This window comes from Neurospora tetraspora (genome assembly GCF_033439725.1).
Source record: "Neurospora tetraspora strain CBS 560.94 chromosome Unknown B0H65scaffold_1, whole genome shotgun sequence".
NCBI lineage: Eukaryota > Fungi > Ascomycota > Sordariomycetes > Sordariales > Sordariaceae > Neurospora > Neurospora tetraspora.
The window spans coordinates 3,330,783-3,346,262 of record NW_026944383.1 but is presented as its reverse complement, the minus strand read 5'-3'; the positions used below and the strand labels follow the sequence as shown (position 1 = coordinate 3,346,262).

Below are 15,480 nucleotides of genomic sequence, written 5' to 3'. Positions count from 1 at the left end.
AAATATCATATGCAAGTGATTGTTATCACAACGCGGGAGCTTACTGTCCAAATGCGCGGCCAACCGCTTCTGAATCCTGATCCTTCCTTCTGACCACTCATTATCTGGAAGCGACCCTTGGAAGAACTGAACTGCACAGACAGCTGAGTGACGGGCTGGATTATGGGAAAGAGATATGATAGGGGAGTATGTATGTATCTACCCTACTTTCCGTGGTTCGTCTGGCCCACCTATATACCGATAATCATAATCCTATAGAGAGTCTTGTGTAACATTCCAAATGAGAAGAGGCAAGAGGCAAGCTATACATCGCAAAGATAGGTAGGTAGTGTGTGACATGTCCTGTGAAGCTGGTTTACTAATCGCCAACACCTAAGCAAGAGGAAGATAGTAGAAATACTACCTCTACATATCAGACCGAGATCAGGGTTCTACCTATCGGTAGATACAGGTATAGTTCTCACCAGGGGCGGTTTGATAAAGCAATGCAACAGAAAGCATGACAGAGTGGCACTATAAGGGCCGATGCAGGAGCGGGTAGGGTGTGTGTCGACGGAGTGCCTGCTCATGTGCGGTTCAGTAAAGTGGTTGAATGGAGGCTTCGATCCGGTTTCAGTTCTCAAGGACGATCTTAAATTCATCACAGATACTGAATCCGGGCTAAAGAGTATGTTATTGTGTGACCGTCAGAGCTCGCAGTTATGCCATGTCGGAGTTTGCACAGCGGCATGCGACGGCGCTCGATGACGATAGAGGAGAAGGTATTCCGGATGGATTTCTCTGATTACGTGCCGTGGACTGAGTGAGGAGTTGCCTGATCTTTCTGAACTTTCTGTGTCGTGTACATATCCGTCCAGTACCTAACAACCTGACAAGTAGGTAGGTAGCTTTAAAGCGACCGACAGCTGACTCGTCTGAACTCAGCAAACATGCTTGTAGTATAGGAGAACTCTCCCCGCGGAAGTACGACACTGTGAGGAGGTAGAAGGAAGACATGCAGAGTTTGAGGCATGTTTATCCACATCGGTCGTGAAGTACGGCTGGGCCGTCAGGTCGTGGAGACTCTAGATCCAAGATCTGTCCCGAGAAGCGCCATGTCTTTACTTCTGCGCTTCCCCCAAGTAGACTTATTGAACGGTAAGTATAGCCGAGAAACTGGATGCTCAAAGCGCAATGGCAGGTAGGAAATCCATGCCGTGTGGCATCCTTCATCATCCACCTAGGTACATATGCTATTGTAGTGCCGCTGCTGAGACGGACAAGTACCTTGACGACCTTTTTGACATTCATATTTCCGCAACACCACTATTCAATATCTAGGTTAATGCTGTAGTGTTTTGACGGTTGTTCCCCGGGGAGACTGGAATTTAGTCGACAAGAATTTGCTGGTATCAAACCAGATGCCGCCTGGATAAACTCCATACTTCGCTGAGCTCCTGGCAGGACCAACGCTTGATGGCTGCGATGCCTGTTGACCTGTGTCTCATCTGTCGTCACCCGCGAGGGTCCTAGACACCCGAACGTGCCGAATATAAATCGAGGCGGTGGAAGTATGTTGTAATTAGAAGGGGGCGAGTTGCGAACTTTGTTCATTGGTTCTCATGATGCTGGGTTGAAAGGCGGAATCTCTTCGAGTTGCGTTGTCTTCAAGCCCCAAAGAGGTCATAGAAGCGGTGATGCTAACGCGGCGGCGGTAGAGAATTATTTCAAAACCGCCATCCTCCTCTTTATGACGTGCCCCCTTGCAGCTTGCCTCCCGAACGAGATCTGTGGTACGTACCTAGAACCCTTACAACTCCGACCGGGACATGCGAGGGGGCAGAATCGACAATCCTCTTTTTCATACGTGTCCGGCGGCCATCATGTTTTCCCCTGTCAATAACCAACAGATTTTTCGAGGCCGCCTTTGAACGTTCACGATCCGGTCACCGAGTTTTATCATTGCATCCTGGTTCCTGTCCTCCCAACAAACACCAACACCGTACTGTGTACAGTCCCTTTTGTCCATCCTATGCCATCTGCAGGGCCCAGGTCCTATGATTTGTATCCAATCTGCCATTCTGCCTAGAGCACTTCTATGTGCATGAGGTACAGCTACATCGATCCCTCACCACACGTTGCCTCCGAGAATCGATCAAGTTATCTTGGACCCTCTCTAGCGCAGCAGATGCAGATTTTGGCAGATTTTGAGGTTGGAGTGATGTGTTTGGGTGTTTGGTCGGTGGAAACTCCACATGCGCATTGCCCAACCCTGCGCGGAGTTGAATATACGGAGTATCTTCCCCTCTTCGGTGCTTGCCAACCACCGAAACAAGATTTGAACAGAGGAGGAAGAGGAGCCTGCAGACCGTGGTGATAGATAAAGACGCAGCGGGAACGACCGGACTGGGCAACGAGTTACGAGAGGACAAAGTCCCAGGACTAGGTGAAGCGGGTATTGTTGGGCGGCTATCACAGGCCTTCGTCGACTGAAGTTTTGAACCCCGCTGCTTCTAGTCCCAGGCCAACACTGGGCTGGAAGTTGGGTCGGACCTGCCCTTTCTAGCGTCCTGTCTCTTTTGACTGGACGACGTTGGCTTTTCCCCGAAAACGAGGGTCGGTCCCGTCTCCGCCCGCTAGGAGGTCATCTTCTGCCCCACTTCTTGACAACCTGCCCGAGTGGATTTCTCGAGTTCTGGCACTGTTTCCTCGGGTACCAAACAGAAGAGACAGCGCGCACGGCGGGCATATCAGTACCAGGAAGCGCGCGGCGTAGCCTTTCAGTTGTGCAGGTGTGCTTTTTGGGCACAAGTGGAAGCCTCCATTCATACAGGGCAGCCCGTTCAGGTTGCCGTCGGTTCGGGTTTCGTGGTCGGTGCCTCCATTCACCTTCGACTAGCACCGGCAAGTGGAACTTTTAATGCTGGGCTGCTCCCACCCAAAATGGAAAGCCCCTCTCCCGCTACACTACTAGACTCTCGTCTTACCCCGCGACCTTTTTAACTGCCACCACAACCATCCGAGTCTGACAGGCAGACACATTATCCGCCGCCTTCTCTGAAGTCGTTTATAACTTAGCTCTCCCGCGCCCGGGGGCATATCGGTACTCGACAAACACCTACACGAGGCGACGACGTCAAATACCGTGTACATACCCGTGCGACCGCAACATTTGCAGCGGCCGTGACAGCGCCGATCTCCCAACAAAGACGCGACCGACGATCGGGACGAGAGCACCGCGAGCGACGGACGATATTGCGACCGCGCACGGACAGTACCTTAGCAAAAGCAACATAGCAGCCATCGACGACGACCCGGTCCGAGACGGCCTGTATACCATATTCGCATTATATCCAGCCTGGCAACTGGCGCTCTGAGTGCTCGCTACTCGTGGAGCAAGAGGCAACATGTCAGGCCCCGCCGAAAGTGCCGCCGGGCAGGCCGCGCCCGCTAGCCACTCCGCCGGTTCTCACGGTCACGGTCACGGCGCCGGAAGTTTCGACCTGCTCAGGAGGGCAACGCAGGCCATGATGTCGTCCAGGTAAGTGTGTGGCTTTCCTGTACACAAGGAGTTGGCCTCATGGAGAACACCACCCACCCGAGCCCGTCTACCTATCCTGTATTCCCAAGCACGTTTCTATGCACTTCTGGGCCCTCGTTCCGTTGCACAATGCCTGTCGTTGGAGTTCCACCGCTCAGGAAGTTCCAATTACAAATCGCATGTGCTCCCATCAAGGCACCCTACTTTACCCTTATTATTGCCGGCTTCCGTTGGGCTTCTGGAAAGCCCGAGCATCATTTAGCCACAATCTACTCGACGGCCAGACTCTAGGGGTTCTGCCGTTGTTGAGGGTGTTGTCCCAAGGACCCTGAGATCAGATCCAGGTTCTGGGCACCTGCACCTGCGCTTCGTCAAACCTCGCCCGGATTCCGTCCAAAAGTCGGTCTGAAAGCTGCATGGACTCTATTCGAGGCTGTCAGCGTGGGCGTCGCGGTGGTAACGTCAAGGTGGTGCCAGCGGACTCAGGCTGATGCTCAGCCACCCCAATGATGTTATCTGGATGTCGCAAATCGATTTTCCCCCTTTCCCCAAACCCAGTTTCCCATGTCAGACCTTGTCAGGCAGAAACACCCCTTCTTTTGCTTCTCCACCATCACCAAGAACTCGCAAAGTCCATCAGCTCATGGCTCCATCACGACGTCTTCCCCCTCTCTGCTGGAGTTCCGGCCGTCACCGTCCGGACAGCCGTTTGCATCACGTTGAGTCAGGCTAGCGCCGTCATCGCTACAAATGAGCGAATGTCCGTCCAGACAGGGCGGGACCAATTCCAGGGTAGGACTCCGCCTACCGGAAGCTCCCTTGTGAATCCACGCCTGGCTTCTGGCACACCATAGGTGCATCGGCGTGCGTATATGCCGCATCAATATCCCCTTTGGCAATGCAAACCCGCCGTGTTACGTTTCCTCAGTCCTGCCGGGTGCTGGAGGGTCTGCGGTGGTGATACACAAGTACACAGCCTGAGGTCACTGGAGTTACGGAGACAGGATTGACATCCTGAGTGGTCTGACTCGCTGGCTGATGGCGAGGAGCTGTCCACTGATGTTCACTGCTCCCCCAACGAAGATGCAGCGATTCCCACGAAATGCCCTGATCTTTTCCGCCCACCCCTCCCGTCTCCCCCCTTCTGTCCGACCCGATCTTTTGGGGGCCTTGGAACTGGGCAAGTACCCGCTCTGTAGTGCCTCTAGTTGTGGCCCTGCTTGTGGTCCGAGGGCCAGGCACCCCCCACTCCCCTAATCGGCGGCAACCACATGGCAAGCATCAAGGGTACTTTGGTGTACATCCTCGCTCGTCTGAAACCGAGTTTTTGATTTTTTTTTTCGGCTTGAGAAAGCAACGGTTTCTCTCGTTTCTGAGCGCTTTTGCCGTTGTTGCTTCGAATGCTTCGACTGGCTTTGCAGGCTCTGAACAGGCTCTGAACAGGGAAGCGTCTCTTTGGGCTTTTGGCTTTGGGACGATCCCTTGGGGGCAAACCAGATAATTCCCCGGTTGCTCTCGTCATCGATGCCCTGTATATCCACCCCTCCGCCTGGGACAGCTCATCAGCTCACTGGCTTCACTACCCCCAGTCCACTCAGTTTCACGCAGCTATCCATCATGAATTAGCGGATTTCCCACCACGAACGGGGACTGCTTTTTTGTTTCTTTCCGCTACATACCAAGCCATACCCGACCTCACCTCTGTTTCCCCTCACCCCCACACCGTTTCTTCGCGCCATCAAAGCTTAATACTCCCGTCATCTTGTGTACTGTCTAGACTTCTATCATCATGGAAGATATTAACAAGCGCAGCAGGCCTGCCGCAACCGAGGAGGACGGATCGGACCAGATCGGCGTAGACTCACCACGCTCAGGGGTCGCAACCCCGCAGCCTGATCTCCATGACAAGCGGTTGCCGGGCATTATGAGCTATTTCAACCAGGTTCGTTCTCAAAGCTCCTTTTCGCGCTTCCTGCCCTTCAAGGCGAACGAGCAAACCACAACTGCCTCCGAAGCCGTTGCGCCTCGGACCGACGAGCCTCCTCGGGCTAGCCTCACCCCTGGGCTCCCATTGAGTCCCGTTGAACCGGAAATACACAGTGCCTCGGCAGATGAGGGACCGCCCCTCCTGGCTCATGAGATTTTGGGACCGGTGGCAGATGTCATGCCACCAGCAGATGACCAGATGCACCCATACCCAACCCCTCCCACGTCGCAACGGTCATCGGTGCGCAACTTCAAGGGCGACGCGGGCAGTGAGAAGTCAAGAGGTGCTACTCCCCCTCCAAGCTCACGACCAGCCAGCCTTCATCAAATAAGCGTGCCGGACGGTGGGAGGGGAAACGGTGTTGCGCGTAGGTCGTCACTGCTGGCTCCCTTGACGGCCACAGTTGATGGATCGAGCGTGCCCGCACCTCATCTGTCGAATCCTGCTAGTCCTGTCCCCAATGTTCCAAACTCCACGAGTTGGTTGCGCGGTGGTTCCGGAGAATCAGAAGACCTTTCCTATCCGTCTGCGTCTGTTGCGCATCTTAAGAAGCTAACAGATGTGACTGCTACAAAGAGCGGTGCTTCTACCCCGACACGTGCGCTTTCGACCGCCCAACCGTCGCAAAGTGAGGAAAAGCAGCCTGAGGAGACGAGCAGGACGAACAGCGAAGGAAGTACCGAGAGGGATAGCCGCACAGCATCCCAGACACCAACACCCTCCACGTCTTCCGGAGGAGCGCCAGCATCGAGAGGAAAGCTTACAATCAAGGTCGGAGAGGCACGGGGTTTGAGGAGGTGCAGAGATCCATATGTGGTCGTGGTCTTTCAGCGGAGCGAGCTGATTTCGCCAGGCCCTCGCCGTGCGGTTGAGGATGACGATGACGCCGCAATCGCAGCCGTCCAAACGGGTGGAATTCCTATTCAGCGCCAAGGCAGTGACTCCGGCCGACCGATGGCAATTCCCATGCGAAGTCGGCAGAGCAGCAACACAAGCCTTACCGACTTCAACACGTTTCGGAGGCGCAACTCATCCCAACCTCGGCGGTCTTTCACTAATCCCACCTGGGACGCTGAGGCCGTTTTGTAAGTGACTCGATACGTGCGGTTATGCTTGGAATACTGACCAGTTTCTAGTGATGTGGTAGACTCGGACATGCTTGTCGACATCTCGGTATATGGCCAAGGGCCATCCGGTGAGGAGTTTCTTGGACACGTCGATTTCGAGGCCAACAAAACCGAGCCAATTCGAGGCTGGTTTCCCCTGCAAGGCCATGCCGACACAATGGCCGAGAATGCGCCGACGGGCGAAATTTACGTCGAAGCGCACTATCAAAGAGCCGAACAGAAGCATTTTGGCCCCGAGGACTTCCAGATTCTCCGACTCATCGGAAAAGGCACATTCGGTCAGGTGTACCAGGTTCGGAAGAAGGATACCGGTCGGATCTACGCCATGAAGGTCCTATCCAAGAAGGTGATTGTTCAGAAGAAAGAGGTGGCACATACAGTGGGCGAGCGCAACATCTTGGTCCGTACGGCCATGTCCGACTCGCCTTTTATTGTGGGGCTGAAGTTTTCCTTCCAAACGCCATCGGATCTCTATCTTGTAACGGATTACATGTCAGGTGGAGAGCTATTTTGGCACTTGCAGAAGGACGGCAAGTTCGAGGAGAAGCGCGCAAAATTCTACATTGCGGAGCTCATCCTTGCGATCCAACACCTACATGAAAACGACATTGTGTACCGCGATCTCAAGCCGGAGAACATCCTTCTGGACGCCAATGGTCACATCGCTCTCTGCGATTTCGGTCTTTCCAAGGCCAACCTGACGAAGAACGACACCACAAACACTTTCTGCGGTACAACCGAGTACCTAGCACCCGAAGTACTTCTCGATGAAGCCGGTTACACCAAGATGGTCGACTTTTGGTCCCTGGGCGTTCTCGTTTTCGAGATGTGCTGCGGCTGGAGTCCATTCTACGCTGAAGATACCCAGCAGATGTACAAGAACATTGCCTTTGGCAAAGTCAGATTCCCGCGCGACACACTTTCTTTGGAAGGCCGAAATTTCGTAAAGGGACTTCTAAACCGAAACCCCAAGCACCGCCTTGGCGCTACCGACGATGCCGAGGAGTTGAAGAGGCATGCCTTTTTCGCCGATATCGACTGGGATGCGCTCTCCAAGAAGCTCATCACACCGCCTTTCAAGCCGCAGCTCAAGAGTGACACTGATGTGTCATACTTTGACCCCGAATTCACCAATGCGCTCAACGCCAATGGATCGCTCAATGAGCGTGCAGCTGCGTTGGCCAGAGGCTATGCCACGTCTACTCCGCTCTCGCCTTCGGTACAGGCCAACTTCCAAGGCTTCACGTTTGTTGACGAAAGCGCGCTTGAGGAGAACATGCACGATCGTCATTACAACAGATACGAGGACGATGAAATGGACGACGTCGCGGATCGCCGGAGGACAGATGATTGGGATGACGTTCATGAGGCCGACCAACGAGCTGCGAATCGGATGAGCGGTGTCGTTAAGTCTAACACGACTGAAGACCAGATGTTTGGCGGAACCAACTTCGACCCTTGAATGGCCCATGCCGCACAGCTCTTCGTTTGTTGCGGTAACGAGTTGTTTTTTTTGTCTGTTGTTGGCTTCGATGTATTACCCCTTTCCCCCCCGGCTTCAGATATGGTAGCGGTATAAGAAAGAAGAAAGAAGATGATCGTTCATTTTTTTTTTGTGTTGATGATGACTTCGACGAGCACCAACCATGGCAAACATGCATTTTTAAAACAAAAGGCGGTTCTCACACAAATCGGTATATTCGGGTGTTTGGCTTGTAACTGAACAGCACACTTTAAGGCGGGGCGTTAACGGTGGTTGATTGATTGGGTGTTTCCAACTGAAGCCTGCTTGCTGAATGAAGCAGGAGTTTGCATCGCAAAGAAGAACGATTAAACAAGAAAGAAAGAAGGAAAGGAAAGTGTTTGAAGGCGATTGCTGTGCGAGTCGAGTAATTCTTTGGTGAAGCGTGGTTTTTGCGCTTGTTTATTGTCCTCGCTTGTTTGTTGTTGCTGCTGTTGTCATAAAAGCTTTTGTTTTGGGCGGATGAGAAGAGAGAGATGCGTATTATTGTACCCTGTCAGGTTGATGAGATCGATGAGCAAACATCAGCATACATATACGGGCAACTGTGTGGTCAGTGAGTGAGTGAAGTGAGTTGGGAGAGAAGTTTGAATCATGATTTTTTTCATCAACATAGCGTTACCTGAATGACAGAGTACCGAGTACTGAGTACACTTGGCTTGTCAAGACACATAAGAAGATGAGAAAGATGCTGCTGGGCTTACCTCGATTTTTTGGACCGACGGGAGATCGGGAGAGATTGGATTATCACAGAAACGTTGCTCGAGCAAAGCAGTTTCTTGTCAGTGTCTTCTGCTTGTGTGGAGTGTGGAATAATAGTAGCGTCTAGTGAAAACAAACGAACAACTAATACTTAATCGTGGAAAGAACTGAGGTAGAACACATAAAAAAACACGAAAGAGCATTGATAATGGGCTTGTAGTTCGGGATTGACTATGGGGTCGAGCGCTGAACGTAGAGGTAGCACAATAAGTATAACCCGATTGTATAAGGCCGTATTGTCTTGCAAGGTTCTTTCAAAATATCCTTTCCTACGGATGAGCAGGAATGTGAAGAGAGTTTTGACTGTCACAGCACGTAGTTTCGGGGCTGAGGTACCAAAAGGACTGACGGAAATAGTAAGATATTTAAGATATTAAATAAGAAGAAGAAGAGGAAGCTAGTCTACATCGGATGGAATGGGTAGGACTTCTTGTTCACAGTACGCGATGATAGCCTAGATGGGATGAAAGACCAAAACCCCCATGGTAACACAAGGGTCTGACAGGTGCTGGCACATGCCATCACAAGTGGTGATATTTCGGGATATGGGCCGCGATATTCAGAAAACCGCTACGTTCTTGGGTACTGTGAATCGTGTGAATGCACAGACGTTAGACGAGAGGCGTACGGGAGAGGAGATGCCTTGTGTCTGAGAAGGCAGACAGTAGGTATCATGATCTCGGGTATGAAAATACATGCCAAGACACTCGCACAGGCAAACTTGAAGAGCAAGACGCTGTATGGAGTTTACTGCCATGAACGTTGGCCGATCGAATGACCTTTACGAGCTAGTCCCAGTTGCTCGCTTCCTGGTTATTACATTGGTCTAATGTCGATTCATGGGATGTTAGGGGACATGTATCACTTGAGGCCGTTATGTGGGCTCATGACTCCTTATACTCTATATTGGAAATTATACATGGGATTTTACTCCTCTACAAACACACGGGGCTGGTTTCGTTCATCCAGTAATGGGCAAGAAGTTCCTCTCCAGTCATGGGAGCGCCATGTGAAACATGCGCACAACACCATCAGACCGTCATCAAGCTCATGTCGTGTCGGTAGTTGGCATAAGATTGAGAGCTGAGGGAGGAGAGGCTGGAAACGATGGGATGATCCGCGCATGGGATATATCAAGACACTGGCTGACCAGGGGGTATCGATCGATCGCAACACCTGTTTCCATCTTTCTCGTAGACTTTTTTTTCCGTTCTCTCCTTTCTTTCTCAAAATCTCGAATTTGGGTCTATTTCGGAGAGACTGAGTTTAAACGATGTCTGGATTGGATGATCGGGAGCGAAGTGACTGAGTGAGTACCGAACGAGACAAGACGAGTCGCTTAGTGGTGAGCACCACCCTCCTCCTCCTCCTCAACGAGCCAGTCCTCGACAACGGCAGCGGGGGCAGCGGCATCGGCACCCTCCTGGCCCTCGACCTCGACGGCCATGTTCTCGTACTCCTTCAGGCTGGAGGCAAGGTCGGCCTCCTCGGGAGACTTGGGGGTCTTGGGGAGGTTGAAGGTAGCAACCTGGCCGATGGAGTCGGACTCCTTGATGGGGGTGGGCTTGTAGGCCTTGAGCTCCTTGAGGTAGAGCTCCTGGACGAAGTCGGCTAGATAAAAGAAAAGGGACAGATGATGTCAGAACCAAGATGCGCAAGAACGGACGGGCGGACGGATGGATAGACTGGTCGGCTGGTTTATGTCGGGGCAACGAGAGGTTGGACGAGCTGTCGGGCGACGTGCGGCGAGGCGGGCAGGAGAATATCGATGGCAGAGCAAGAGAACAGGATCGAGGGTCATGTATTAGGATAGTGAGTTCTTGTGTAATCGGATTGCTGGCATCGGTATGCATCGACCAACGTATCGAGGTAGAGGGCGTTGTTGTCGTCGTTTCGCACAAGCTAGTCGGATGTCGTAACCGAGCTATCCCGGAAGGTATCGTAAAGTCGCCATCAAGGCATCGAGACCGTATCGTGCGCTAGTCGTCGTCCATGCCGGAGCTATCCAACCTATCCGTCGACCCGAGGGTGTAAAGTGTTTGGGCAAGAGAGAGAAAGGGACGTACCTCTCCGCGAGACGGTGGGCGCGATGAAGGTCCTCATCTGGGGGCGGGCAAGGCGGGCAACGGCCGCGACGGCCTGGCGGGCGCTCTGTGCGTTGATTAGCTTATTGTCCGATTCCTATTCCCATTGCTGTCGGCCAGCATTGGTGTTTCGATTCCGAGCTGCGACCCGGCATCGATTGCGGCAGTCGCCCAGGAAAAAAGACGTACCGAAGTCCGGGAGAGCATTTTGAATGTGCTGGGCGAGATGCGTGACGCTGCGAGGAGAGGTAGCGAACTGAAGGTCACGGTGGAGGTCGTTGCTTGCGAGACTTTTCAAAATATCCCGGTTGGACATCCATTGGAGGTTCTCGGGTCCGGCGTGCACGGACGTCCTTTCACCCCTCTCACATGGGCTATGGCAGGTACAAACGCCGTAGCTGTCACGTGATTCTGGTTTTATTCCTTCAACTACCGGCACTCACTTTGGTGAAAAGGCGCGAAAATCAATGACTTGGTTCAAACTGAGTATCTGGTTGAGTAAGACTGTCAAACGACTTTATCTTCAACTGTATTGCTACAAATCTAGAAAGCAAAGATGAAAGGCAGAACCTCAAGCCTTGACTTGGATGAGGAGAAGCCCGGGTGGTAGTGGGGACATCCCAGGTCCCCAGTCTCCACTCTCTAGTTTGACATACGGTGGTTCCAAAGTCAACTTCCACTTTGTTCTCGTCATCCCGTCACTAACCTCAATTCAAGCTTGTGTTTCATTACAACTATACATTGTTTCCGCGGTTGTTGATCTCTTTTCTATGCACAACTCTGGCTACGGTTAGATACTGAAATCACCGCCTGCCAAAACCTACCACCGATCAGCATCGGATCACCATGTTCTTCATCCCATCTCTATATCATATCAAACACAAGCCTGGTGTCTCTAGAAGTTATCTCTCAAATCATCGCATGTTCATCAAGCCAACACGGAAAACAACCGCCGACTATCTTCAGCTGCCTCTCTTCATGCGAATCCTACCATGATTGCACCTTTTCCTGCTGCACCTTCCATCGCTTATACCCGGTTCCTTGGCCTATATGGTTGTCGACCAACTGGATATCGCTGTTGATGAGTGAAGTTGTCACTCTTGCGTAAATGAGGGCCCTGCTGACGGCCGCGGCGAACGACTGCCCATGACTTGACGATGGCGTAGATACCAAAACAGACCGCAGCAATGATACTATAGGCAACGACGGCCGAATTGTTCGCATTACTGAGCTTGAGACCAAGACCACCGTTGACGATGGCCGTCGTAAGGAGAATACGACCCCACCAGATGTGAGCATAGCTGACCACACCGCGTTCGCGATACTTTAGGAAGTACTTGTGGTGCATGACTCCGAGAACTGGCTGGATGAGGAGGAGGAATACGACGGCTGTTCCGAGCTTGGTGTGTGTGTTGTTGAAGAGCTTTTCGCGAACTTGTCAGCAAGTCTTGTTCAACTTGTACGGTTCAAGGGCTAGCAAGAGCCAGCGCTTTACATACCATATTCCGGTCCTGCGCAACACGCATACCGATGCCGAAGCCAACCCACATCATTACGAAGGCAACTGTTTGCCAAATTGCGTGGGCAATCCAACTGCCGGTCAGAGGCATGAGCATCGCACCCAGAGGGTAAAGAGCCGCAAAGGTGGCCGTCATGATAACAGAGTGTGCAACCAAAGCCGCATTCCTGCGCGTACGGCCAACGCCAGGCGCGAATGGATTGCCAGGTCCTGCAACAACTCCAGGATCGTCGCTGCCACCTCCTCCGCCCCCGGTGCTTCCACCTCCGCTTCCGCTTCCCGGATCTTCGGTGTCTGCCTCGAGGAAGGGGTTGCTGTCGGAAGAAACCGTCGCCTGGGTGAGATCGAGTTGGAACTGGTCATGGTCATCATGCTGACTGATGCTTGCGCTCTTGCTCGTGGTCGCCAGAGAGGATCCCGACTTCCACGCAGCAATCCATTTCGACGCAGTGTCCGTCAGGCTGAGCGAGCCTCCGTTCCAACTTTCACAGTTTGGGCAGACCACGTTGGCAGTCATGACGCCATTTACCACTCCGCTGCCCGCGAGCAGTCCTAACTTTGCCGCCGACGAACTGGTGTCCTCCTTTGGCTCCGAGTGCCCGGTGCCCAGACGGGGTGATAACGTTAGGTTACCCGACCCATCTTGGTACATAACGAATATGTTGGCCCCTTTCATTTGATCGCCCGTGCCAAGTGCTACCCATGAGTATGTCGATGGTGCTCGGATTTGGAAATAGATGTTGCCGGACCCTGAGTCCGCTGATGATTGGGGGATGCCAAACCGAAAGCAGACATTGTCGGCACCGGTGGGACAATACTTGGGTGTGGTAGCGTGGACAGCATTGCTGGCTACAGATTTGTTCCACCATATGAGTATCAGATCGTTTGTGGGCGAGAATGTGTGATGAGGCTGGGATTGGACCTACCAATCAGCCCTGAGGCCAACAACGACCCTCTAATAGCCTTCATGGCTGAGGTCGATTGTGTTTGGAGATAAGGTGTATGTTTAAGTTGAAAGGGTAGAGGCAGAGTCTACAAAAGATTTAAGGAGGTTTAAGGAGATGGCGTATAAGTTGAGTCCCTGGGCGACAGGAAGGGTTGCGTAAAAATGGCTGTTACATGAGAGTTTGGATGATGACACTGTCACTTCGTTGAAGTCTCGAGACAATGACGGGCGCGAGGGGGGCAGACACCTATCCATATACTTGCATGTGAAGCTGCGGAGCTGTGGTCCAAACAAGACAAGGCCGCACAAAGATACGCATGTAGCTTGTCAGCCAGCAGCAACAGACGCCAACCCGAGTCCCCCTCGTCCAGACTCACATCACATCTAATGTACATACCTTGGCCACCACCACATATTTTGGGTGGAGGTCTACCTGCAAAAGACTTGGTGGAATGCAGGGCGTCGCACATACTGATGGCTGATGGCTGACTTGCGAGCTTGCGAACCGACGAACGCCAGCTGCAACAACTTTTCAAGCCATTCAAGCCATGGCTGGAACGCGAATGCATTCGGTTGATCGCACTTGGGGGGAGTCCGTCCTCGAGAAAACTTGGGAATTTGGGAACTTGGGTCCTGTCATGGGATTGTCATTCCACAGTCCCTCTCTCCTTGTATCCCTCTGCATACCTTACCTTGGTTGTTCAAGGTGCAACATCTCGTTCTCTAGCAGAACAGAGCCCATCATCAGAATAAGGGTTTGTGTCAATGAGTACCAACGCTGAATGATGCTCGCTACACAAAAGCCATTGTTTCAAAACTCGAGTTTGTACCTGTGTGTGTTCCCCAGGATTTCATCCCACCAACTCCCAAAGAGAGAGATTAAAGTCTGACTGACCAATGACCAATGGCTTTGGCGTCTCTTGAGTCTGGACTACACTACGGCGCAGGCACAGCCGCACCGGAAAGAAACCCGTATCTTACCGGGCCGCACATACAGATCAAGCTGACGTGGTTGCACACACAGCCATCAGGAATCGTTAGTAACTGAGTAATGACCACTGATAAAAGTGTCGTCTTGAACCTGATTCCTGATTCGGAATCTTGTCAAACGGGCGAGTGTTCACCACTTCGTGACAGAACCCTTCCGGGTATCTGTAATGCATAATACCGTATATGTATCGATCCAGAAGTTTCCCAGCTCCCCAGATCTGAGAAGGTGCGTTTTTCCTAGTCCTTTCTGCGTTAGACATACATACGGTATCGCTTTTGACACCGGGGTCTAGAACCAACTAGCTTTCCAAGGCTGAAATGCATAGCAACCCTTCTACCTAGCGTGGTGTAAAGTACCACATTGAAAGAAGTGAAACAGGGGACAAGACACATGTATGACAGTTGACAGTTCAATATGCAAAAAGGTCAATAAGGCTAGAGTGACATTCCTGTCGATCATCCATTTCCAATTGCCGCGTGGGTAAAGCTTGATATATTCCATGTTTCCCCTTCTTCCTTTGATAGGTACATATCTGTAAGTAAATGTCCTACGTGCGTCCTACAAACCTTCTGTTGGGTCTTAGGAGCCGTATCGGACTTTCGAAGGGGGGGACCCGAGAGCAGAGCTGCTAAGGTAAGCATTAGAAAGCCCGATAAGCCGCGCGGCCTTTTCGGTCTCCGGCTCTTGGCCGATTTGTCCTTGGGGCTTCAGGGCTTCTCGAGGCGTCTCGAGGCGTGTCGGTTGGACGGTAAGCTATCGGCCAAGAGCTGCGGTGCTGATGTGCGTGAGTTCCGGTGGTGATGTTGGTGGTGGCTGAGTAAAATGCGTGGTTGATTTGTTGCGTCCGGTAAATCGTGAAGGAGGATTAACGATTGACGATTGACGGTTGACAGACATATTGAGAGGCCGCGCGTCCATTGAAAAGATATCGTTGGATCTCAAAAACATCTGCCATTGGAATGTGTCTTCATGACCATTTTGCGCCAAGATGGTAAACGAAATATCTTCAAAACAAGCTCTCG

The 15,480-nt window shown here is 52.2% G+C and overlaps 3 protein-coding genes across 3 annotated transcripts; 1 reads left to right on the top strand and 2 right to left on the bottom strand.

Annotated features, from left to right (window-relative positions):
- Positions 1–5,309: 5,309 nt before the first annotated feature.
- On the top strand, positions 5,310–8,096 carry B0H65DRAFT_544216 (serine/threonine-protein kinase sck1; the record flags this gene model as incomplete). The annotated part of the gene is made up of 2 exons (XM_062829274.1): positions 5,310–6,592; positions 6,644–8,096. 2 exons carry the CDS (start codon positions 5,310–5,312, stop codon positions 8,094–8,096), a joined length of 2,736 nt encoding a protein of 911 aa, XP_062686310.1.
- Positions 8,097–9,790: 1,694 nt separating this feature from the next.
- On the bottom strand, positions 9,791–11,319 carry B0H65DRAFT_450177 (ATP synthase complex subunit H-domain-containing protein). The gene is made up of 3 exons (XM_062825991.1): positions 11,192–11,319; positions 10,985–11,069; positions 9,791–10,529 (listed from the first exon to the last, which is right to left on the bottom strand). Exons 1-3 carry the CDS (start codon positions 11,207–11,209, stop codon positions 10,258–10,260), a joined length of 375 nt encoding a protein of 124 aa, XP_062686309.1. The 5' UTR covers positions 11,210–11,319; the 3' UTR covers positions 9,791–10,257.
- Positions 11,320–11,912: 593 nt separating this feature from the next.
- Positions 11,913–13,577, bottom strand: B0H65DRAFT_29679 (uncharacterized protein). The gene is made up of 3 exons (XM_062823094.1): positions 13,448–13,577; positions 12,502–13,370; positions 11,913–12,425 (listed from the first exon to the last, which is right to left on the bottom strand). Exons 1-3 carry the CDS (start codon positions 13,488–13,490, stop codon positions 12,030–12,032), a joined length of 1,308 nt encoding a protein of 435 aa, XP_062686308.1. The 5' UTR covers positions 13,491–13,577; the 3' UTR covers positions 11,913–12,029.
- Between the last annotated feature and the right edge of the window lie 1,903 nt (positions 13,578–15,480).

Bases quoted from the DNA above. Each gene is read 5' to 3' on its own strand.
- B0H65DRAFT_450177 (XM_062825991.1), bottom strand. The intron at 10,530-10,984 runs GTACGTCCCTTT...TCTTTTATCTAG, and splicing joins GCCCACCGTCTCGCGGAGAG to CCGACTTCGTCCAGGAGCTC.
- B0H65DRAFT_29679 (XM_062823094.1), bottom strand. From the start codon at position 13,490: ATGAAGGCTATTAGAGGGTCGTTGTTGGCCTCAGGGCTGATTG. The intron at 13,371-13,447 runs GTAGGTCCAATC...ACAAATCTGTAG, and splicing joins GTTGGCCTCAGGGCTGATTG to CCAGCAATGCTGTCCACGCT. The intron at 12,426-12,501 runs GTATGTAAAGCG...GTTCGCGAAAAG, and splicing joins TTGCGCAGGACCGGAATATG to CTCTTCAACAACACACACAC.